Genomic DNA, 26,211 nt, shown 5'->3' with positions numbered 1-26,211 from the left:
GCAGCTCTTGAGCACTGTACTCGGGGGGGTTAACCCTTTTTCACATTGCTACTAGGGTTGAACTAGGCTCTTACTTTAGTGGTGCTCACCCATCTCCAAACTTATAAATAAAATAAAAAAACATTGTAGAACCTTTCCATAGGGTGCCCCCAGGAGTCATATTCAATGTTGATGGGGAAAACACTATACCACAGACACATCGTAGGTTTTTATATGGGCAAACCTCATCCAAAAATTAACTTTGTTTTTCTAGAAAAAAAAAAAAAAAAAAGGAATCCCCTCTGTATCTCTTCCAATATTTTGGGAGATGTTAAAGATAGCCTTCCCCCTATGATGTAACGGCTACATTATTAATCTATTATGCGTTATGGACGCTAACAGTTTATTGTAGGGTTACCAACTGGATATAGGACTATACAAACCTTGACTGTGTGTATGAGTGTACAACAATATGCATGACATCAAATTAGATCCTATAGATCAGCAATTTTCAACAGGGTGTTCGGGAACCTCTAGGAGTTTGTGAGGTCTCTCCCTGGCAGGTCCTAGGCAGTATAGTGGGTTTCTGAGCACATGTGGGGGACGGACAACTTCGTAAGGCAAAACACTGCACTTTACCCTGGAGTGTATATCAGTCAGCTGTGGCAGGTACCATGATATAAGAAAAAAGGAAATACCGGCACCACAAAACAATATATAGAAAGTCCAAACCATATGGTGTAAGGTCCAAATGAATCCTAATATAGCTGGTGAAGAAAGGATCTCATGTCCATGAAGTGCAATATATGAAAAGAGAAAAAAAAGGAACAAATTATGGTGCAGTATGCCAACAATGATAGCTAAAAACAGACAAACGAACTACACAAGACAAACAAGACAAACAAGACAAACAACCAAAAACACTCTAGCAAGGCTCAGTATAAGACAAAGCTAATTTATTACTGGCTAATAAAAGTGGATAAAATCACGCCTCCGGAGGGGTAAAATTAAATCCCTACTCACAGAAAGCTTGAAACAAGCAGGCAAACAGACAGGAATCGTGCTGGAGAATTTCCAAGATGGCGACCGGAGCATCCTCTCCGGCGTCCCCACGTGACAGGGGTGGAAGGCGAGTCTCACAAATCGCGGGATTTCCGGGCGGATATGACGTCACGCCACACGATAGTCCCCAACGCTGACTTTCTCCTTCACTTGGCTCCCACAGCTACAACACGGCTCCACTCTCTGTACTGCAAACTGCTTCCACAGACCAGTCTAAAGCTCTAAAGAACTCAAATCTTCCCGACGCGTTTCGTGCGCCTGTGCGCACTTCTTCAAAGGATATGATATGAGTTTGTGAGGTCTCTCCCTGGCAGGTCCTAGGCAGTATAGTGGGTTTCTGAGCACATGTGGGGACGGACAACTTCGTAAGGCAAAACACTGCACTTTACCCTGGAGTGTATATCAGTCAGCTGTGGCAGGTGCCATGATATATTATGTATTTTAATCCATCTGGTACTTGAGGGGTTAAGGGTGCCACAAGTTGGGTTTAAAAATACCATATGTTGGGTTTGTAACTGGTCAGGACTTTTTCCAGGTTTGTGCCGGTCTTCAAAGAGAGCTTAATTGGGGGGGGGGGGGGGGGGGGAGGGCAGGTGGGGCGCTATCATGTATAGCCCACTAAATGTGCCAGGTGGATTGTATGTTGCTGATAAAGTTTTGAGATAAGGGCAGTTGTCTGGCCAGAGGTGGGAATAAAATATGGCCTTGTGGCAACTTTATAATACATAAAAACTTTTGAAAAACTTGTAGAACAAGATCTTAAGCACTGGCCAAGGGTGTTATATTCTCTCCACCACCATACAAAAATGTAACTGAAAATGAATCCGCACAGATCATAGCTTTGAAAAAAGGACATCTTTGGTCATAAAAAAAATGCAGATAAAGGTGGTGCGATCGTTGTGCTGGCTGCCAGTGATTATGAGAAAGAAGCCTTAAGATTGTTGGGGGATAAGAATACTTATCAGGCCCTTAAGCATGACCCCACATTGGAGTTCTCTAGAGAACTGAAAGAGTTATTGGGCATGGGTAGATTTCTATATGCCCTTAATGTTAAGGAATATCAATTTCTTTGTACAGAACACCCGGTTGTTCCCATTTTTCACTATCTCCCAAAAGATCCATAAGTCACTGACCTTGCCCCCAGGTCGTCCTATTGTAGCTGGTATTGGATCTTTGGGAGATGGGCTTTGAAAATACATTGATGTATTTTACAACCTATTGTTAAATCGCTGCCGTCTTTAAGAGATAGTACAGATTTACTGATTGCTATTCAACAAATTAAATGGAAAAATCCTACAAATGGGTAACAATGGATGTCATGTCCTTGTACAGTATTATCGCTCATAACTATGGATTAAAGGCTATCGAATATTATCTTAGTAAATCTTCACGGCCTATAAAACTTTGCACGTTTTTTAGATTCTATCAAATTCTTGCTCACACACAATTATTTTAATTTTGATGCATAATTTTATTTATAATTTACGAGGCATGGCAATGGGACTTCATTTGCACCATCATATGCATATTTATTTATTGGGGATGTGGGAATCTACTTTTTATTTTCAGATTCTAATTCTTTCAGGAACCATATTTTCTACAGACGTTACATTGATGATTTGATTTTTTTTATTTGGGATGGTGAATTAACCACACTCATTTCATTTATTGACACTTTAAATACTAATAATCTTAATCTCACATTCACGTTTGTAGAAAACATCAATCATATACATTTCCTTGACATAGTTCTTCATGTTGATGTTAACACTAACATTCAGACAGACATTTACAGGCAGAACAATGCTAGAAATACTTTTCTTCAGGCACATAGCAACCATCTGCCCTCTTTAAAGAGAGGGATTCCAAAAGGGCAGTTCATTTGAGCACAATCAGTTGACCTGTCCCGAAGATTTGCTTTGAGGGGTTATAACTATACTGATATTAATAATGCATATTTATATGCAAAGTCTATTGATCGACAGGCTTTGTTAAAAATTAATATTCAAAATTATTAAAAAAAAGAGAGACTCAAAATCAGGGTACAATAGGCAGACGCCTTTATTTAGTACCAAACACAGTATACAGACAAGTCAAATTCGTACCATTTTTTTTTCTTCAAATATTGGAAGGTACTAAATCTTGACAGAGAAACAATTAGTTGAGAATAGCCCACCATCTGTCCCCGAGTCTTTTTCGGTCAGAATCAGATAGGGCACACAGATTTGAAAAGCCATGTGGGTTTTTTTTTTTTGTAGATGTGGCAATTGCATTATGTGCAACTACATGGTACCAACAAAAAAGTGTACTTTAAAAAATGACAATCACTACCATAGGATTCAAACCTTTATAAACTGTAATAACCCATGTTGTGTATTATCTCACATGTGGTTGTGAAAGGGGTTATGTGGAGAGGACCATCAGACCCCTAAAAATAAGAATGATGGAACATGTCAGATCGATCAGAAATAAAGATGCCATTCTTCCAGCATCCAAACATTTCAATAATGGTCATTCAGGTGAACTCACAATTTAAATTTGTGGGTATCGAGCATGTACCAACCCCAATAAGGGGAGGTGACAGGCTTAATTTCCTTAACAGACGGGAGATGTACTGGATACATGCTTAGAATATACTATCTCCTATGGGGATTAATACTGATGGGGATATTAAACATTTTTTATGAATGGTTCTATATGCATGTTTCTTACGGCTGATGGTCCTCCCTCTATTTTCCATGTGATACTGTGTACATTATCTGGGAAGGCAGAGTATGAATTTGTATATACTTTTCTCATCTTATTGTGGGTTTGTTAATCCTTCCCTCAATTTTTGGAAGATGTTATCTACATCTATTTGTATGGGAATTTTTCCTATTTAAGTATTCAACATCTCAAATATGGCACTATGTTATTATGTGTATTATTAATAATTTGAGTATAGATGTAATCAATGTTTATAATGGTTGTTCTTATCATTATAAGGATGGTTTGACAAACCTTTTGTTCATACCAAGTTTCTGCACCACATACTGTTCTCGTGTCATTCATGTTGTGTTCAATTTATATGCATCAAGTCCTTCCAGTCACTTTTCTATCAGGACTTCAATATTGAAGATTGTATCAACATGCTTTATTAGTTGCAACAAATGTTAGTATGTTGTTGTTAGAATCGTTAGTACAATTTAGTTTTCCTGGTATGTTCGTTTTTTCCTCCAAAACAGATATATATTTTCAAGTCATTATTAAGATGTATTTAGGATGTTAACGAAACAACAAAGAGTGGGGAGTGATCACAGGACCATACTAATTGAATGAAGTATTTATATTCATAGGTGAGGTAATCAAAAGGTGGGTGCAAACTGTGAACTGAAAGTGAATCAGAAAAGGGGAAGGGGAAACACAAAATGAATGTGCCCCCAAAAGAATTCACTTAAATGCACACCACCCAAGTGTAAAAATTAACTTTTAATAAATCCTTAAAACATATATTACCAAAGTAACGTGTGATGTGAATTAAAAATGTATTAAATCATAGCTATCAAGCAATCGTGTCGTAAGTTATTCATACTATCCCAGTACCAGTTGATAGGATGGGATGTTAAAGACAGGGACTGCTATGAGTAGGGTATTAACCCCTCTGGGGCAACGATGAGACCAATTGTAGAGTTGTGTATAAATATATTCAGGTAGGTGGCCACAGGATTTAATATCCTATTACTGCTAAATATAGCTCCCTTGCACATTAACATAGAGATTAGTCTGAACAATAACGCTGGCATGTGATAGTATAATAGCTGTATTATAGATCTTCCAAACACAGCAGTGCTGGCTTGAATACACAGCAATTTGATGTAAAGACACCTCACATAAGGTATAGACAAAACAAAGTAGGGGGAGCGAGGGATAAGTAGATGCACAGATAAGACAAATACAGACAATTTTACAGAGTAAACCCAGTACAGGAGGTGAAAGGGACGGTGAAAAATAAAATAAATATATTAAATGATGTATGCTTACACGGCCCTGTGTAAACCTTGTCCCAAGATGGTATCTTTGTGATAGATGGTGACCCTTCCGCAGTTGAGTGCAGGAGGGGTCGTGGTAATGCACAATATAAATATATAAATACTCACACGGCCCAGTGTGAGTAAAGTCGCAGGGCAGTTGTCTTTAAGGCATACACCTATGGTTCCCCGTCAGAGATACTCCCAGGGGTGTTGTATGCGTTCCTGCTGGCGGGCAGGGGGTTCAATGCAGGTCTCAATTATAGTTCCCCCGTTCTGGGCTTCTTCCCCTCCCCGTTACAGAGAGGGGCGTGGGTGAGGCAAAATAATGTACTGGGATCAGCAGTGCTCGTTTTAAAACTTCAACGTTTAATGCACATCAATAAAATCCACAATAAATGCACTCACATGGTATTTACATTAAGCTGGTGTGTTCCCGTGGCTGCGGTTTGCACCGGTCCCCAGCCGCTCACTCCTCCGCGTCCGGAGTTTGCCTCACCCACGCCCCTCTCTGTAACGGGGAGGGGAAGAAGCCCAGAACGGGGGAACTATAATTGAGACCTGCATTGAACCCCCTGCCCGCCAGCAGAAACGCATACAACACCCCTGGGAGTATCTCTGACGGGGAACCATAGGTGTATGCCTTAAAGACAACTGCCCTGCGACTTTACTCACACTGGGCCGTGTGAGTATTTATATATTTATATTGTGCATTACCACGACCCCTCCTGCACTCAACTGCGGAAGGGTCACCATCTATCACAAAGATACCATCTTGGGACAAGGTTTACACAGGGCCGTGTAAGCATACATCATTTAATATATTTATTTTATTTTTCACCGTCCCTTTCACCTCCTGTACTGGGTTTACTCTGTAAAATTGTCTGTATTTGTCTTATCTGTGCATCTACTTATCCCTCGCTCCCCCTACTTTGTTTTGTCTATACGTTTCCATAAGGGCTTTGGATCATCCCTTTATTAGGGGTAGAAGCAGAAGGGATTGCAAGAACGACTCCGCACCATTAGCAAATAACCACAATAATTGGTTTCAACGCTCTTCTGAAATTCTGTCACTTAAGGTAAGCGCCTGGTTCTTCCATATTGTTCGCACCTCACATAAGGTGCAAGGATAGCAGGCTCACAGACCATAAATTGATTAATAAATGGTTAACTCATATGGTCTTCACAGTTACACCCAGGATACTGCAAACACTACATTAAAAACAGCTCCAAGTAGGAGACTGACAACATACGCGCAATGTTGTCAGTCTCCTACTTGGAGCTGTTTTTAATGTAGTGTTTGCAGTATCCTGGGTGTAACTGTGAAGACCATATGAGTTAACCATTTATTAATCAATTTATGGTCAGTGAGCCTGCTATCCTTGCACCTTATGTGAGGTGTCTTTACATCAAATTGCTGTGTATTCAAGCCAGCACTGCTGTGTTTGGAAGATCTATAATACAGCTATTATACTATCACATGCCAGCGTTATTGTTCAGACTAATCTCTATGTTAATGTGCAAGGGAGCTATATTTAGCAGTAATAGGATATTAAATCCTGTGGCCACCTACCTGAATATATTTATACACAACTCTACAATTGGTCTCATCGTTGCCCCAGAGGGGTTAATACCCTACTCATAGCAGTCCCTGTCTTTAACATCCCATCCTATCAACTGGTACTGGGATAGTATGAATAACTTACGACACGATTGCTTGATAGCTATGATTTAATACATTTTTAAGTCACATCACACGTTACTTTGGTAATATATGTTTTAAGGATTTATTCAAAGTTAATTTTTACACTTGGGTGGTGTGCATTTAAGTGAATTCTTTTGGGGGCACATTCATTTTGTGTTTCCCCTTCCCCTTTTCTTGTATTTAGGATGTTATTTAATTTTGTAGCATTATTAAAAAAAAAAAAGTATATATATATATATCATTTATATTATTTGCTTAGTTAGAATATTGTACATTTTTATCTAATCTAGACTGCTTTGGTTTAAGTTTTCCGCTTAAAGTACACATTTATTTTACTTACCTTGCTTTCATGTTTTAGAACTCTCCATTTTTTTTAATCAATGTTATAGATTTATTTCAAGTTTTGTTTATGGTTATTATATGATTGCTAATGTGTATTGTTATTTCTTGTGTGCGGGGTTACTTCGGCAGAGGGGTGGCCATCTTATGTGGTCTGACCCGCGATACATAGTCGTTTGTGTCGGCGGTCAGTTTACCTGGTGGGACACTGATTGCTACGTCTTATCTGAGGAGGACACACTTTGATAAAGCGCCAGCTACGGCGGGAACCACGTCAGTGTTGCCTCAGTTTCTTCACAGGCACGGTGTGTCAATTTTTTTTTTCTTTTGACCCTGCCTCCAGTTCTCTTTGATTGTTGCTGTGCTCCACGTGACTTTCTATTGTTCATGGAACTAATAATTTCTAGCATGGGGGTGGACAATGTAAAAAAAAAAAAAAAAAAAAAAAAATTGGGAACCACTGCTATAGATATTAAACTACAAATTATGGTTTTACTGTTTAATGACTATCCTGTAATATTAGATTAATTCTTTTCAAGCTAATTCTCTCCCTGATTTTTTTTTTTTAAATCAGAACATTTCTACATAATTAAGGGGCACCTACAACAGATGCCAAACATTAACATTTTTGAATAACAATAACACAACCATGGAATAGTCTTCAAGCCATACATATTTTGTTAGATTTCCTCGGTCATTGATGTGTGAAGTGTGTAAAGACTTTGTAATCTTGGCATTTCCATATGAAAGATGATAAATCATACTCTCAACCACGGTGTGGACTTTACACATGCCCCACACGTGGGATTTTCCAGGGTCTTGATGTCCTGTTTTACAAGGTGTGCCCTGATTTACCATTGCACACGTCAGAAAGTGGTCGTTTTAGCCCTGGAGGTGAAAACTCTCCAATAAATCACTGCGGCACTTCCTGTGTAGCCAGAAAAATTGGGTCTTCCCAAGTTGCTCTGATTTTTAGATGAGATTAAGTCTCAACAGTTTGCAAATTTAACAAACCACTTTATTGCTTGATTGACCTGCAACATATATTCAATAACCAAGAATACAATAGGGTTGTATTCATAATGCAAGGTTCAGTGTCATCCCTCAGTGTTTATTTGTAGCACATTATTGTGATATGTATACTGTAGTTTCCTTTTTCATTGCAGAACACAAAAAAACAAAAAACCCTCATACTTTCTTATTTTATTTGCACAATACAGTTTTGCATAGATGTCACAAAACAGCGTAAAGCTTTAGACACATTACCTTGTACACTTAATTTCTCCTTTACAAAATGTATAAAATAAAAAAAATTGGTTAGCAGACATCTGCAGTGATTATAAAAACAAATTGTTTTGTAAGTAATTGGGGAGTTTGTTACAAGGAATGGTTACAGCAAAATACAGTATTAGATATGCCGATAAGGCAGTGGACTGTCCTGCTATTTGGTTTTAATGGCAGGTTAAAGAGGAGACAGGTGGCATACAACCCATCCATCTGTATGCAGTAGCAGGCAGTCCAGAGGCACACTCATAAGATTCTATGATTGTATATTAAAATTAAACAGGCCCTTTACAACAGAGCAGAATGACAAACCACTAGTTTACTGGGCAAGGCACTGCAATAAAATATAAAGTAAAAATGTAGACCAGGGGTGGCCAACTTCAGCCCTCGAGGGCCACCAACAGGTCAGGTTTTCAGGATATCCCTGCTTCAGCACAGCTGGCTCAGTCAAAGACAGAGCCACCTGTGCTGAAACAGGGATATCCTGAAAACCTGACCTGTTGGTGGCCCTTGTGGACTGGATTTGGCCACACCCGATGTAGACCATCCACAGGTCTTATTGTTTAAAAACAAACAAACAAAAAAAAAACGCTTCATATGCCAGTTCATGTGGACAGAAGAACAGTCATAACAACCTGATTGAGTTGGTCTAGTGTACAAAACAAAAGGCATTGGCTACCGGAAAAGCCTGCAATATTTACCTCTCTCAACAAGTAGTTCGTATTCAACATAGCAAATACTTACACAAATAGGTATGTATATTTTGGCTATTCAGAAAGATGACAAAGGTCAGTGTTTGGGTGTTTCTTATCCCATTCCCTGTCCAATGGATGCATTGGTATATTTTTAAAAATCAGTACAGTACATACGTGGCCCTTGGGACACACATACTTGTGGGTTGGATGCAATGTTTGGAACAGGAAGGTAAAGGACTGCAGGGCTACAGTAAGAAGAACTGTGGGATTTCTGCTCCATATAATTGGCAAAGAAACAGGCTTTCAGGACTGAGCCTTCAGAGGGGAACTGGAACTTCTTGGCCTTTTGCTACTCTATACAACAGAGTTCAACATTTTTTGGCACAAACATTTCTTTAAGTTATTCAAAATCATGTAACATACAACTGTAGGATGTTACAGCCTTGGTAACCAATTAAAACACGTTTCACATCCATAAACATACTGGAAAAGCCCTTCATGAGTTATCTCCACTTACTAAAATCCCTTTCTAAATATGCAGAAACCTATTTTCTTTCCAAATAGTGCAACTGTCCCTACTGGAGCTGGTCAAGTAAACCAGAGCAGAAAATGCAGGGATTCTCAAACCAGTTAGCATTTTAAACTGACTGTGTGAAGTTGGACCACAGAATAGCTTTTCTAACACTTTGCAAGTACCATTTCATTAACTACTTCAACGTAGCAGATCATCTTCTGTAAGACACACATACCCGTTAGCCCTGGGTTGCTCCATCTAGAGGTCCAACTTCTTCAGTTTTAAGTATCAACTTTTTTTTTTGTGTCGTTCCTACTTTCCAGTGCTTCAAGATTCCACCTCAGACGTCACTTTATCATGGGCTCCCTATGTACATCCTATTTACATACTCTGACACGCTATACAACATTTCTATTTCATTCAGAACCTTCATGCTCGTCCCTCGTATTCTAAATAGACTTAACCATCGTCACCAAATCATCCTCTCTCCCACTATTTTAGACCGCTCATAGGCAAAGTAATCAAAGCAATGGTTCCTAGTCACATCTATTTGGAGCAGTTTAATAAAATCCACAGATCTCCACATTATCACCGCCATGGACTAGAAGCTGGACTGAAGAAGTGTGATCCTGATTGGCTCCCTCTCTTCCTTACAATAATCTGCAATCTTGCCCATACTTAGAGGGTGATAATGCAAATCCTCGATGAGGAAGTCATAGTTTGCCACTTGTCCATTACACTTAGACAGCGGAGTGCTCTCCTGTTGCAGGACTGTGCAGTGGTCAGCAGTCTCTTCCTCTTTCTCTGTTGCCCAGTTCTCGTAATGTAGTTTGCTTGGATGCTTGAAATTACAAAAGCTCTCTGTTGCTTCAAGGTGTTGGAGCTGAGGACTGTAGGGTCCTCCAGCAGAACACTGGTTTGGCAGATTAAAAGGCTGGCAGCTCTCTGTTTGGCTGCCTGTCTTGCCTTCTTCTTGGAGTGGATTTTGTGTGGCTTTGAATTGACGCTGCTCGTTGTAACCCAGTTTGCTGGGATAGGATTCCTGCAGAATAAAGTCCCAGGGATAGATTTCTTCCGGTGTTGAGATATCGCTGTTTGCATCATCCTCGTCAGCTGTGTTGGCTGCGGACAAAATGATAACGCAGGAACATCAATTTATGGTGTGTAAAGGTAATTCCACTGAGTTGCAATTATATTATTGTTACTTTATAGTAAATGTTTAAAAACAAACAAACAAAAAAACTGTTGCAACTATTCTGCAAAATTTCAGCCACATTACAACTGGAATTAAATAGGGACAGTGCCAAATGTTTCTTTTAGCATAGGTGAACAATACAATACCTTCTGTTTCGATACTTCTGCAGTACCCGATTAAAACCCTGCAAGGTTGAAATGCTTGTAACATATTAGCTATCTGCCGGTCCAATAAAAAGGTATCGTACCACCTACTCCCTCGCCCTCCTTTGTTATTTTACAGCTTTTGGTATGTGGGTAACGAACAATCCTTCCATGTTATTCTGATTAGATGCTTTCAGCACCCTCTTCACTTCCTCATATACTGTGCATTCTCCTTTCACACTGTAGTTATGTCTTCTGTGAGAATTTCCTCCCTCCTCTGCATCTACAATTGTCAAGACTAACCTCTCTTGTATCCAGCATAAGTAGCAAGTCTTCCATACTTTGAGTTGTCCAAGGCTGTCAAAATCTTTGCTCAGTCAGCAAGTAATAACTAAATACAGACTATAAGAGTATGCCGACATGTAGTCCCAAAGGAGCTATTCTTTGTATCTTACAATACAATGGCCCATCCCATGTGTTAGTCATAAACATTCTCCATCATAAAGCAGTAACTTTGTACTGCAGACCACCATGCAAAAAAAAGCCTGAAACATTCAATATTTGTAGAACCAACATGAATGATCACAGGCTCTTTAGGTCTGCCTTTCCGTTACAATGGGATTAGATGATACACCTCCACCATGTCCAAGTCACTTTTTAAAATACCGGAAGCATTTCTTCTTTCAAGCAGTGGGAGAATTGGCCTTGCTGTTATTGAACTGATATTCAAGGCGAGGAACCACATTTTGAAACCCGAGCAATTTACGAGCATTTAAAAAAAAAAAAATTCAAATGTGGGATACAGGTGCAATATTTTTAGTTATGTCACAGTTCAACATGATGTCCTTCAATGAACGCTTTTAGAAAGAACTTCAATGACTGTACAGGACTTGCACAGCAAGCGCCAACGAGCCGAATACTCTACATGTATGCTCTGGATGATGTGGAGAAACTGCTGTTTAATGATGTATTCAGACAGTCCTGCTTTATTTTTGTGTTGATTAGTGATGTGTTATGTGGTAGCGAATAGTTCATTGCCCTTCCTTTGGATGCTTCACTGCTCTTCATAAGATACACGGCCTTATGTGCATCTATTGTACACTTCCAGCATCGCAGTTAGCACATTGTCTTTTACATGATCCAGAAGTGCTGTGAACAACTTTCTTGTTAAACTGTGTGTACAGGAAGCAAAGTGTACATGTGAATCCTACCCCAGTTACCTGTCATAAATTTGCTGCGTTGCGAGGCCTCTGTTGCCAGTGTATAGGATAAGCTGATAATCCGTTCCCGCTCCCCCTCCATTGCGATGGTGTAACCCTCGTCTGAGTGTCTGCTGAGACCCCCAGGGGATGTTCCAGGGCTGAAATGTCAAACATATATTGAGAACACCTCCTGGGCATGTGCGGGCAGGGGACAGCAAGAGGCAATAGGATCAGATTACAATTGACGAGAGTAAAGGGTCTGTGAAGCTCCCATTTAGTAGGTGATGGGAAAGATATAACCGACTGTGTTAAAAGTGTATGTGCTATATGGGTTTAACAATGGCTCAATATTTTTGCAGATCTGGTCTTTTCTTCGTGTTTGTAAATGTTTAAGCTGTAGAAGAAGGTTTACCCCAGACACCAGTAAGGTTATTCATTAAAGCAGAGTTTCCACCACCGATTTCAGAAAACCCTATAATTGATGAAACGCAGGCAAACGTCTTTGGACCTTATTGTCAACGGATTGTACTACAGATGTAGCAGTCTGTATTGCTCCCTCTGGTGCATAATGATGGGACATATTGTGATATGTGTTATCACTGCTAGTAAACTCTATGGAAACTCTTCTCTTCTGCGTTATAACAGGGTTATCAGTAGGAACAATGAACTCTTCTACATCTATATACACTTTTTAAAATGTATCTAATGCTGTGCATACTATCTAGCACCATCTACCAAGGTTTAATGTGCAATTTCAGTTGTGCTACCTCACGTCAGTAAATAATATCGCCACGTGAGCTGCTCTGGGAAAAAGCCAGCATTCCCTGTCCTCTGAACATCCCTCACTGTGCTGGGCGCATGGACAGAAACTCCGGAAGATGGTAATTCCCTCACTGTGCTGGGCGCATGGACAGAAACAGCGGAAGATGCTAATTCCCTCACTGTGCTGGGCGCATGGACAGAAACAGCGGAAGATGCTCATTCCCTCACTGTGCTGGGCTCATGGACAGAAACAGCAGAAGATGCCAATTCCCTCACTGTGCTGGGCGCATGGACAGAAACAGCGGAAGATGCTAATTCCCTCACGGTGCTGGGCGCATGGACAGAAACAGCGGAAGATGCTAATTCCCTCACTGTGTTGGGCGCATGGACAGAAACAGCAGAATATGCCAATTCCCTCACGGTGCTGGGCGCATGGACAGAAACAGCGGAAGATGCTAATTCCCTCACTGTGTTGGGCGCATGGACAGAAACAGCAGAAGATGCCAATTCCCTCACTGTGCTGGGCGCATGGACAGAAACAGCGGAAGATGCCAATTCCCTCACTGTGCTGGGCGCATGGACAGAAACAGCAGAAGATGCCAATTCCCTCACGGTGCTGGGCGCATGGACAGAAACAGCGGAAGATGCTAATTCCCTCACTGTGTTGGGCGCATGGACAGAAACAGCAGAATATGCCAATTCCCTCACGGTGCTGGGCTCATGGACAGAAACAGCAGAATATGCCAATTCCCTCACTGTGTTGGGCGCATGGACAGAAACAGCAGAATATGCCAATTCCCTCACTGTGTTGGGCGCATGGACAGAAACAGCAGAATATGCCAATTCCCTCACTGTGTTGGGCGCATGGACAGAAACAGCAGAATATGCCAATTCCCTCACTGTGCTGGGCGCATGGACAGAAACAGCGGAAGATGCTAATTCCCTCACTGTGTTGGGCGCATGGACAGAAACAGCAGAATATGCCAATTCCCTCACGGTGCTGGGCGCATGGACAGAAACAGCGGAAGATGCTAATTCCCTCACTGTGTTGGGCGCATGGACAGAAACAGCAGAATATGCCAATTCCCTCACTGTGCTGGGCGCATGGACAGAAACAGCGGAAGATGCTAATTCCCTCACTGTGTTGGGCGCATGGACAGAAACAGCAGAATATGCCAATTCCCTCACTGTGCTGGGCGCATGGACAGAAACAGCGGAAGATGCTAATTCCCTCACTGTGTTGGGCGCATGGACAGAAACAGCGGAAGATGCTAATTCCCTCACTGTGTTGGGCGCATGGACAGAAACAGCGGAAGATGCTAATTCCCTCACTGTGTTGGGCGCATGGACAGAAACAGCGGAAGATGCTAATTCCCTCACTGTGTTGGGCGCATGGACAGAAACAGCAGAAGATGCCAATTCCCTCACTGTGCTGGGCGCATGGACAGAAACAGCAGAAGATGCTAATTCCCTCACTGTGCTGGGCTCATGGACAGAAACAGCGGAAGATGCTAATTCCCTCACTGTGTTGGGCGCATGGACAGAAACAGCAGAATATGCCAATTCCCTCACTGTGCTGGGCTCATGGACAGAAACAGCGGAAGATGCTAATTCCCTCACTGTGTTGGGCGCATGGACAGAAACAGCAGAAGATGCCAATTCCCTCACTGTGTTGGGCGCATGGACAGAAACAGCGGAAGATGCTAATTCCCTCACTGTGTTGGGCGCATGGACAGAAACAGCGGAAGATGCCAATTCCCTCACTGTGCTGGGCTCATGGACAGAAACAGCGGAAGATGCTCATTCCCTCACTGTGCTGGGTGCATGGACAGAAACAGCGGAAGATGCTCATTCCCTCACTGTGCTGGGCGCATGGACAGAAACAGCGGAAGATGCTCATTCCCTCACTGTGCTGGGCGCATGGACAGAAACAGCGGAAGATGCTCATTCCCTCACTGTGCTGGGCGCATGGACAGAAACAGCGGAAGATGCTCATTCCCTCACTGTGCTGGGCGCATGGACAAACAGCGGAAGATGGTAAATTTACAACCTCAAAGTATTTCTCTCGCATGTACAAAAAGCTTCCAAAGTCGAATGGTTCAACAAGCAAAGATCAGGTTTGGCTAATAAGAAAACAAAAAACTGTCCACAATGTCTTTTCTTTAATGGATTAGGAAGTTGCTGGCTGACGTGTTAATTTATTACCTGGTTCCAGACACTGTGGTTTTCATTCTCTCCACAGTCTTTCTTTTTACTTCCAGTTGCTCAGGTTGAGGATTTGGCTTCATCTCTGAGGAAAAGACTGAAGGGAACTGGTTTGGTCTTAGCTGGAATAATAAGAGGAAGTAAAATAGTCACTGATATGCTTAAAAACAAACAATTAAAACCTATAAAAAGGATATATCTAAAATATCCATTAATACGGTCACTGGTATATAAAAAAAAACAACAACAAAAACAGTGTGTGTGCCGAGCACGCGCATTTTAAGTCAAACTTTTGTCTTGTCACAGAAATTGTGCTTGTGATGGTGATGTTTTTAATTATCAACACACAATTTCTGACAAAACACAAAGAAGTGTGACTTAGAACGCACGTGCACGACACAAATATATTTATAGTGTGCACGTGCGAGCGACTGTGTGCGCTTCAGCACCGGCATCTCAGGGGAAGCGGCACTCGCTCTCTCCCTGCCCAGTGTTCCCAGCTCCTCTCCTCTCCCCCTCGGTCAGCCCTCGCTTGTGGTGGCACGCATGCGCAGGGGCCCGCAGCCATGCGCAGCCCGTGGCCGTTAGTGCACATGCGTGCTGAAAGAGGGGTGGAGCGCCAATGTACTTGGTGGACAAGGGTGGTACTGCACATGCGTGCTGGCCTGCAATCTCCTCTTCTGCACATGCGTGACGAGCGCCCATTAGAAGAGCGACGTCACTTTTGTCATGGTTTTTCGTTACAAGGCAATGCATTTTTTCCCCATGAAAACCCTGTAGGTGCCAGCAAAGAAGTTTCACTTCAATATACACCCACACACCATCTCTCGATCTCTCTACACACGCACTACCATTCATATATTCCTCCTTACAGTATGCACTTGCCTCCTGCCTGCTGTCATGGGTTCCCTCTTGAACATCCTTTTTGCGTTGCATGCAGGCAGCAGTGACTATTTTACTGCTTGTCCTCAATGGAGGAGTCACCTTGGTCACTTGAGATATCTCATGACAGCTTGTGGAAGTCCTGCTTTCCGTCTGAGGTTCCATCACCAAACTGTAGGTTGCTTCCTCTGGATTACACTGGCTTGAAGCTCTGTTTTCCTGCACTGTTTTAGGGGTAATTGTTTTTGGCTTTACGTTGCCTAATTTTCCAGACTGCGGAGTAGATGCGGTGCTTGGGTAAAAAGAAGCGGTGACTCTCACTAGCGCCGGTTTTCTCTGTTCTGAAGATACTTTGTCTACTTTTTGAGTATTTGGTCCAGCTGGGAGGGAATCGGAGGATACGGACCTCAACTGCAGCAAAAGAAGAAAAGAAAAAGAGATTACTACCAAAGCTTGGTAAGTACCCACCACCCAGTGAAACAAGAACATCATTACACTTGAGCAACTAAAGCAACTGTGCAAGTCCATGACAACAATTCGGTATGTTACATGTCGGCTTTGACACCCCTATTTGAGACATTTGTCTGCATGTGTGATTTTTTTCATACTCACTCTTCCACCGATAGTGGCTGCGGTGACTCTTTGAGAATTTTGCCGTTGGGTAGAAAGACCAGGCTTGGGTCTCTCATGGATCTGGGCCTCCTGGTGCCTTCGCATGCGTTCCAGCTGCTCCTCGGCACTCATACGCTGCTTTCTAACAGTGCCCACTTCTGGTAAATTGGGAGGTGAAGCCTGAAACTGGGGCAAGGAGGCAAGGTTTGCATGGAAGAGACCCAACAATGGTGGCTTCAAACATGTGAACTTGGCAGCATTGAATATTTTTCTACTGTGCCACGAGAAGTTCACTTCTAGTACAGAAATGCTAATTTGTACATCAAGCTATCATCCTTCTTATGGTCTATTTCCTGAATTACAGAAATGATTACTATATTATAAAGCAGTAAACCCACCTACTTTTTTTTACAAATTGTATTAATTTTTTTATAAACAGAATTCCACAGTTGAACTGCACTATTTTTAGATTAACACACATTCCCAGCAAGCTCAAAATCCCACACCCACCACATAATGAATATATATTTATGTCAACTAGAGAGTTACTGAGCGTGGCAATTGCATACAACAAGAGACAGGGGGTGCCCAATGCTACATCCCATTGACAAAACATATATGATGAAAAGTATATATCATATATGTTTTGTCAATGGGATGTAGCATTGGGCACCCCCTGTCTCTTGTTGTATGCACTATTTTTAGCTCTGGGTCACCCACAATTCCTGAAATATACCTGTCTCAGCAATTTTGAACGAAGCACTCAGGAATCAATAATGTAAAAAAGGTTTCTCTCTTTAATCCAGTTCCCAAAATAATGATAGTTTTAGGTGCCAGTGTTTCAGGAAAGGGGATTTGGTCATTCAAAATGGCTATCAAATCCCGTGGGTCAATAGTAAGCTGCAATGCTGGATGGATTTGTGGCTTCCTATTGGATGACTCTGGGTGTCATTTTTGAATACCCAGTAAGAATATAAAAAGAAGTATCTTGGGGACCAAGGGCGAACTGGAACTAAACAAAAAAATTAAATAGGCCGGTTCAGTTTGAGGACCTTCGTGCTTCGAATAAAAAAAAACAAATACGTGGGAAACGGGCAGGGTTCCTGCATTAAAATGTGATTCGTGTAAACGATGAACTGTGGAGTTGTAAAAGTCATTGAAATATCAAAAGTGCTACAAATAGCAGAAACATAGGTACACTTTTTGTTTTTTTAAAACATTCAGGAATTGAGTGACTCAAACTGATCACAAGATCATGTAGAATTACACATTTCTGCATTGATCGTTCATATTGTGTCCGTCAGAGATTCACACTACGAATATTTTACAATGGAAGCTTTCTCTACCTTTGTCATTGCATCTGCAGTAACTTTGTTACTTGTGGGGATGGCGACGGGGCAGGACGATTGAGCCAGCCGAATATCAGATAGATCGTTACTGGGCAACACAACATCTGCAAAATGAACCAGAAGTTTCAGGTGTGCCCGTGTATTGGTGGCCGATATTTAGCACAATACACAGCCACTACTTTAGCCAGAATAGAATACCCAATTTTCAGACTATTGTATTTACTGTATTTAAAAATATATATATGAAGGATTAGCAGTACATATATTTTGACATGACACATTACTTCATACATTGCTAGTGATATATCTATCTACAGGCATACCCCGCTTTAAGGACACTCACTTTAAGTACACTCGTAAGTACATATCGCTCAATAGGCAAATGGCAGCTCGCGCATGCGCCTGTCAGCACGTCCTGAACAGCAATACTGGCTCCCTACCTGTACCGAAGCTGTGCGCAAGCAGGGAGACTATAGAGCCTGTTACACATGTCTTATTTACATCAGTTATGCACGTATATGACGATTGCAGTACAGTACATGCATCGATAAAGTGAAGCACTCCCTTTTCCCCACTTAAGTACATTTTCACTTTACATACATGCTCCGGTCCCATTGCATACGTTAATGCGGGGTATACCTGTATATGTTTAAATTCTGTAATGCGGAACATTCCAAGGTAATAGTGAGCCCTTCTTCCATGCTGAAGCTGAAGGGTGTGTTACGCCTGTGATATTAAGAACTGTTCAGAAACGTGGGGTTTCACCGCCCTAAAATGCTGTTACTCAGACTTAAAAAAAAACAGTGTGCCTGTTGGCCTTTGAATGTAAATAAGGAAAACGTGTTTGCGAGTCAGTAGGCACGCGTGTCATTTATTATTTTGCAATAGTTTTACATGCACAAAAAAAGTGCAGCTTAAGTTACACAAATACACCAAGGAATCATTACATCCTTCTTACCTGCACAGGCACTGGATGTCTGCAGTCCCGCAGTGTTTGCCACCACAGGGTCTGTGTGCTGCTCAATGAACTGGTCTTGCTCATTCTGAAGTTCAGTGTTGTCATGGGGGAGAGAAGCACATGGGAAACAATAAGAACATATATTCCTTAGAGAGTGAAATCAAAGCCGTAATCTCCCAAATATATCTGTATTGTACAGTGTAAAGTATAGCCTCTAATAATCCATAGGAGAAAAAAAAACTACTTTATCTACAAGCCCAGAGCAACTTTTTCCTTTTACCTGTAAACTTCTTAAAGAAAATTGAATTTATATTATAAAGTCTTACTTTCTATTTAATAAAACTATTGAATAAACTTTTGTAGATTTTTTTTTTTTTAAAAGTCCTCCCCCATTTAACGTTTAGAAGTTCCTGGAATCACACACAGCTGTTACTTATTTAAGGGAACTTCAAAGACTTAATAATAAGTATTTAATAGGTTTATGTGTGACCTACTCCTAGAAGTAAAGAATTGTACCCACTTGTGCCTGATCACTGTTCCCTCTGGTCTGGCCATCTATCCCATTGCTGGGAGCGGTTTGATGGTCCTTGGGGAGAGGAGGTCTGGGTGGAACAGCTTCTGAGTCCTTCATAGGTCAAAAGAGGAAATAGATTGAAATCTGGGTATGCATTTCAAAGATGAAACGCCGACAAGTGTGTATGTGATGTTCACAAGCGAGTATCCCCAGCAAGACTGGATTACAGTTTGAGGCATTCACCACAGGACCAATACCGCAATTGCTCCCTAGTGGGATTGGGGAGGTAATGGAGAGGACGAGGAGGAGGCCTGAGGAACCTCCACTCCGGCTGCCAAAAGTGCCGAAACGGTGCTCCAGCTTTGCAGGATGGGCCCCTAACAGTTGTGGGCCCTGGTAGAGCTGAACCTATGGTAGTTCCGCCACTGGCATCAAGATATCTTCTTCTCCTTGTTTTAGGATGGATGCTACAAATTACACTGACTGTAATTCTTAAGAATGACATGATGCATGGGGAAATATGCTCTCTCGCTAGGGTCACTGACTAATGGTAGAGTGAACCGGTGGGAGCCCAAAGTGTGACTAAGAGTGTATTGATACGTATGGCAGAAAAGAGATGGTAGCACAAGGAGGCAAAGGTTTATGTGTAACTTTCTTAGATTGCAGTGTTTTACTTCAGTACTTCAAAAACACAGATCAGCAAATATCTTCGCCCTGTTTTATGCCATAAATGAGGCAATTCTGTAAACATAGCTCAGCATGGCAAATTTTGAGGCATGGTTCCTTTTGGTCTTAAACTATATTGTAAGACTGAACCAAGTCCTTAATCCCCTGCAGTAGAGAAAAAGCATTGTTGGGAAAGTGAGGGTTGTATTTATGGTGTCTAATCTGATTCTGCTATTCACATTTGTCTTTCACTGTTTTTACCTGTGTGCTTCAACAACATTTACATTTATTTACACAAACCAACACTGCATCATGTGAACATCTAAAAAGTTAGACCTGTGATCAAAGTAACTGCAACATTGCAAAACGTTTTGGTTATATTTCAGCTTACCGCGTGCGCTTCTCTTGGACCCAGAGAGCTCAAGCCGGAATGATGCAGGAAGCTCCGCTGATAGGCTGGGTGTGTTTCACTGACCGGGGATGCTGCAATCAATACTGCTGCAGGAAGAACCCAATCACAACACATACATTTTGGCATGGAAGTATTAAAACATTTTTATACTATTCATTTATTTTTAAGAAATTAACAGTACATGCCAGTTGAAAGAATTCAGGAGAAAAATAGACCAGAGACTTTTTTAATTACATTTTCACGGGTAAACATGATTAAATAAGACGGAGAAAAAAAAAAAACCACTCTGTGATGTGGGTAAGCAAGGAGTGACTTGGGGCGCACTCCAACCCTTTCCCGGTATGTGCAGCTGCTCGTCTACCCATCCTCCACGTATGGTAGCCTGCGTCTGCTGCTCTCACTGGCAGATTGATCGGGGCCTCTGACGTCAGCATGCTGGAACTCCGGTCCGTTGGTATGGTGTCCTCCAAAGTCCAAAAAGCCATGGGCAGGTATGATGGCCTCAAATCCAAAAATCCCAGGGCTTTTTGGACTTTGGAGGTCACCGTACTAAGTGACCGGAGTTCCAGCATGCTGACGTCAGAGGCCACAATCGATCTGCTGCGCATACCGGGAAAGGGTTGGAGTGCGCCCCAAGTCACTCCTTTCTTACCCACATCAGGGTTATTGTGGGTTTGAAATTTCCCCTTTATGTTGTGTGTCCAAGGAGTGTTCACTGGAGCATGCGCGCCTGGGAGCGTGTGCATGGGTGAAACACGCGATGTGTGGTCTAGGGGGAGCGATGATGGAAGGCGTGGCCAGGGAGAGGGGGCGTGGCCATGACGGGGAGGAGGGCGGAGGGCATTGGCCTACACTATCTGCCCTTCCATTGGCTGCCCGCCGACCATGTGATCGCGTCGCGGCAAGACAACATTCTTGTCTTCCCTGCCAGCGGACGTGTGACCACGCTTTGCGTGCCCACACACACAGCGACTGGGGCCTGCCCCATAGACGGCTGTACGGTGGTGTGTGGTGCGCACGCTGTAGCACGCGCAGCAACAGCCACTGGGGACCTGGCCATACAGGCTTTTAATGGAACGTAAGTAACCTGGGTAGAAATCTAGAACTGAGCACAACGAGCAACGTTAAGAAAGCTGATCTACTGAGAGCATCAGACGTCTTATTCCTTGAATGACTATAATACAGACTTTTCTTGGCTCAACTGTCTGTTAGCGCTCAAAGGATGGGGCCTTTTAGTAACTACAGCAAGACACACCACAACATCTGCGCCGTGTTAAACCAATCAACATCTAGCGCGGTTTGTTCTCCCACAGTTATCATTTCACATCTCCTCACTATGCTCCAGAAATCACAGGAATGTAGCCTCCTGCAGAGGCCTACAGAAGTGGAACTCCTATAATCTTAGTATCGTCCCCCGAGCATGTCCTGATCTTGAAAAATAAAACGGATTTAAAAATCATGATTTTCTGTCTAGTATTTGAGGTTACCATGGTAACCGTAAAACTGCACTGGGCTCTGAGGAGATCTCCATTTAACTTCTCGGACACTTAGTATTTCAAACGCTCACATATATCTCCCGATTTAAAAAAATAAATAAATCAAACACCCCCCCCAAAAAAAAAGCATTGAGAAGGGCAAGAACGAATCTTTAAAAAAACGCAAATAAAATAAATAATGCAAACGGCTGCTTTAAACCCACTTTGAAAAAGACTAGAGATAGTTATCCAAGAATAAGGTCAGGGAGTTTCCAAACGTTTAAGGTAATGACATTGTGTGTGACAACAATTGCAAACAAAAAACCCCCCCCGAGGAAATGTAACACTATGTACCAGGGTGTCTTGTGGACTCCGGGATTACGTGAAAGTTGCCTTTATTAAACCTGAGCCCAGACACGATGTCATTGATCATCCAAAGGTCTCGCTGAGCTGCAGACTGGTCCTACATTTAAGAAAAAAAAAAGAAAAAAATGGGTTTCTTTAAGATGCGCGAGGCACGATATAATGCTGGCACAGAGAACAGAGGGCATTTCCTTTTTCAATATCTTTTTCATCACTTAATCTGATCATTCCTTACACAATCTCTACAAATAAAATAAACTGTGGAAGAAATTCAAAAACACTGACACATTTTTGTCTTTCAAAAGGAAAACAATAGAAAACAGCTTAAATAATGCTATGTATGCAAGGCTTGCTTTCAGAGGGAGATTTGGGTTTGTTAAGAACGCATTCCATGCGGCAGCAGGATTTTACCTTTATAAGCAAATACTCCGATTAGGCGATGTCTTTCCACCGCTTAATTAATGCTACTGATGCAATTAATGCACTTTGTGAAAAAAAACAGCATGCTAAAAAAAAAGGTTACACCCGAATGGAAAAGATTTGAAGAGGTCATTTTCCCATTCCATTTAAACCCCAGACATTTTTGTTGTAATTCTAACAATACGGTCTTGGCAGCCCTCAAACGACTACAGACTTACAATAACTATATTTTGTCCATTTTAAGGTTTTGGGTGGGACAGTTTATAAAGAAATTGGTCAAATATAAATCTATGATCTTTTTTTCTTTTTACTTTTGCCACTGCACTTCTGCCGCTACCGGGCATCAGCACCGAAAACCAAGTATGACAGGAACCGGGAGGTCCCCAGGGCTCAGAATAGGAGGACCTCCCAGTTAGAATATATTCCAATTTTTGGCGGACTGCGGCTGTAAATACCTGTGGATGTCCTATTTGACTGACATGTTCCAAGGTCTCTCTCAGTGTGTGTAGCTCATTCTCTAGAGCTCTGTATTCTTCCCATGCCCGCTCTCGTTCCTAAGAGAGAAAAAGTCCAATGTGATAATATCGTGGCAGCAGGAATAATGATGGTGGGTTTGCAGTTTACATGCACGGGAACACGTGAAGGAGATTAAAAAGAAGGGAGAAAACGGTCCACCCACATCTTTAGATTCCTAGCAATGCCCAATGTTATTACTTTCTAGGCTTCGCGAGTCCCTCATCCGAAATTTTTACAAGCAAATAAAAGGAATAGGTCTACTTGGCAGTTTTTAATGGAGGGAACAATGAGTGTTTCCAGGGATATGAAGGGCAGGACAAAGTGAAGCCATAGACCAGTGGTAGGCCACATGACATACCTCAAGGGGACGCATGTGCGGTCCTTAAGCCCTCACAAGAGCCCATACATACAGTATATAGATATTTATATAGTGCAAGGCAGAAGGGATATTGCAACCCTGGTTAGAAGCTTCTCCCCCACGTCTCCTTACACTGGTAACTAGTGATTAGCACTTTCATTCAGCAGCTCAGGGAGTGGGAAGAAGCTACTGTATGATCCACCCAAGCTGCTGGGGTGGCAAGGGGTTGGGGCCACAGGTAGCTGCCGAGTACCGCATGTGGCCCAAGGGTCGCCTGTTATCAAACAATAGCCTAGACCAGGGGTGCTCAACTCCAGTCCTCAAGCCCCCCCAACAGGTCAGGTTTTTGAGGATATTCCAGCTTCAGCAAAGGTGGCTCAATCAGAAGACTGAGCCTATGATTGAGCCACCTGTGCTGAAGCGGAAATAACCTGAAAAACTGACCCGTTGGGGGGGGCTTGAGGGCTGGAGTTGAGCACCCCTGATCTAGACTGACCAAAAAGGCAAAATGGGGATGGGCTGCCTAACATACTGGACTCATGCTGACACATTTTCAGCAATTAAACATGTGTTGCCGCCTCTATGAATAGAAATGTGTCGAACGATCAGAGGTTGATGGCAGTACATTAAATTACTATGGAGGTAACTGCTTCTATTCAGATCATAAAGGAAATAGAAGAAATAATAAAATTGGGGAAAACAGGAAAAAAATTGTGCTATTTGGAAAGTGACCTAATATCTAAATGATGAAGCATGCATTACAAACAGTGGAAGTGGTATGACACGCTTCACTTCACGTCCAAATAAATAATGAGGAGCCAAGTTTCCTTATTCAAGGCCCTAGGATTACATGGACCTCTTGCACACTACGAAGACTCACCAGAGAGAGGTCACACAGCCTTGCGCGCACATACACAAGGTCATCCTGCAGCAGCCTCTGCTGGTACCAAATCTTCTCTATAACATGCTCTTGACCTTGAAACTCATCAAGGTGATGGCGGGTCACTTGTAGTGCATCCTCCAGTTTCTCCTATAAGCCGGAAATGGGAACATTAAAAAGTAACACCCTATGTCAGAAAAACAAAAGCTGATACATTGGTCCTTCAAAATAGAATAGGTTAAAATAAAACAAAAATTGTATTTTCTTTAAATTACATTTTTATATGTGGACTGTCAAGTGCATTATTCCCCATTATTCATTTAGCTAGCATTGGCTTCACAAAAGAATAACATTTATTATAGAAGCCAGATTTCCCATCATGTAACATCTTAATTAATGAGAGCAGAAACAAGCAAATTAGGTGTCTTTTTCAGTTGAATTGACCAAATTGGGCGAGTCTACTTTTCATCTTGCCCAGCACTGTAAAAGGTCCATTTAAAATTTTGCAACAAAGTGTGTGCCATAGTGCTGATACAAACCCATATGGCCGGCAAGTTACCTTTTCTGCTCTAAGATGTGCCGCTTCTTCTTCAAGGCTTACAAGGAGTTTATCCTGACCACACATCTTCGTCAGAAAAACCTGTCATTACAAATCACAGGATTATCAGGGGTACCTAAAGTGAGCAGCCGGCTCTTAACTTCAACTTTGCTTTATATAAACCGCCTTCGAATACCTGTGTGTATCAAGGTCAGATGGACACAATACTTACGTCAATGTTATTCTCAGACAGACGCACTGGATGAACCACTCTCTCACGATAAGGTGCAGAGCCAGATGGCTACGTTGTTTAAAAAAAGGAAAATGAAGTTGCGTTAATAGCTTAACTGACCGGGGGGAAATGTAGTTACAAATCGCTAAAAAAAAAGTGCCTAGACAGTTTATTGTCAGAGATTCCTGGTGGTTATTTTAATCTAAGGGGGCAGTCCCTCCTGTCCAAGGAGTGTACGAAGGACAGTGATCTTTTTAACAGGTTAAATGTAGCCGATTTATTTTAAACAAAAAAATGTCAATCGGAAAAAAACATTCTCATGGTAAAGAAACGCTTTGTTTGTACAATTTTCACCTGTTTTAGTAATAATGATGCCCTCATTATTCAAACAGGTAAGAAGCAGACATGCATAAAATTCAGCAGACACAAACAAAATTATACAAATAAGTACAAATTTCTAGTTTACGCCACGTCCATGGTGAGGCAGGCCATAGAGTGCTCGACCGCGATGCAGAGCGCCGGCGATGCGTGAGGAAACAAATAGATTTGTTTTGTCGCGCGACACACGGGTCACGTGAGCGGGTCGCCCAATGAGGTCGAAACCAGCTCCGTGACATCACGGCCACGCCTCCGACATCCCCCAACAGCGAGTCATTTATTTGCACTGCCCCCTTTTAACAGCTGGATGCAAATCATACCACAACACTCAGTGACATCCTCTTTCCAGCGGGCATGTGAGACCCCGACCGACTAGAGACAGGAGGCAGAGGAGGCAACTGGGAATAACTGGTGGACCCCTAGCAAAGATACAAACAAAAGGGTTAGGCTTCGGAACGGGGAAAAAAGAACAATGTCATTTGCTAGGTTTGCAATTAGAAGCACACACACCTACATTTCGAATGATTAAAGCTTTTGACTGTCAAGGCTAACAGTTGGCAGTTTTT

At 42.1% G+C, this 26,211-nt stretch overlaps 1 protein-coding gene across 4 annotated transcripts in view; it reads right to left on the bottom strand.

The window, feature by feature from the left end:
* Positions 1 to 8,856: 8,856 nt before the first annotated feature.
* Positions 8,857 to 26,211, bottom strand: part of LOC142497521 (pleckstrin homology domain-containing family A member 7-like) — a 57,958-nt gene continuing 40,603 nt past the window's right edge. For 2 of the 4 annotated variants that reach the window (XM_075605399.1, XM_075605396.1), the window contains exons 10-24: positions 25,966 to 26,064; positions 25,268 to 25,336; positions 25,057 to 25,137; positions 24,498 to 24,647; positions 23,199 to 23,297; positions 22,315 to 22,423; positions 20,465 to 20,571; positions 19,414 to 19,518; positions 18,894 to 18,978; positions 17,933 to 18,039; positions 16,587 to 16,772; positions 15,978 to 16,385; positions 15,093 to 15,214; positions 12,144 to 12,283; positions 8,857 to 10,707 (exon numbers count right to left, since the gene is read on the bottom strand). In XM_075605399.1, coding sequence (XP_075461514.1) covers positions 10,187 to 10,707; positions 12,144 to 12,283; positions 15,093 to 15,214; positions 15,978 to 16,385; positions 16,587 to 16,772; positions 17,933 to 18,039; positions 18,894 to 18,978; positions 19,414 to 19,518; positions 20,465 to 20,571; positions 22,315 to 22,423; positions 23,199 to 23,297; positions 24,498 to 24,647; positions 25,057 to 25,137; positions 25,268 to 25,336; positions 25,966 to 26,064 — 2,388 coding nt within the window. In that variant the 3' untranslated portion in view covers positions 8,857 to 10,186. The remainder of the gene's footprint in view (positions 10,708 to 12,143; positions 12,284 to 15,092; positions 15,215 to 15,977; positions 16,386 to 16,586; positions 16,773 to 17,932; positions 18,040 to 18,893; positions 18,979 to 19,413; positions 19,519 to 20,464; positions 20,572 to 22,314; positions 22,424 to 23,198; positions 23,298 to 24,497; positions 24,648 to 25,056; positions 25,138 to 25,267; positions 25,337 to 25,965; positions 26,065 to 26,211) is intronic. The other 2 variants (XM_075605398.1, XM_075605400.1) reach the window with 2 other exon arrangements.

Source organism: Ascaphus truei, chromosome 6 (assembly GCF_040206685.1).
Source record: "Ascaphus truei isolate aAscTru1 chromosome 6, aAscTru1.hap1, whole genome shotgun sequence".
NCBI classification, from domain to species: Eukaryota; Metazoa; Chordata; class Amphibia; order Anura; family Ascaphidae; genus Ascaphus; species Ascaphus truei.
Note: the sequence above shows the minus strand (reverse complement) of the source record. Positions and strands in the feature narration are given on the sequence as shown.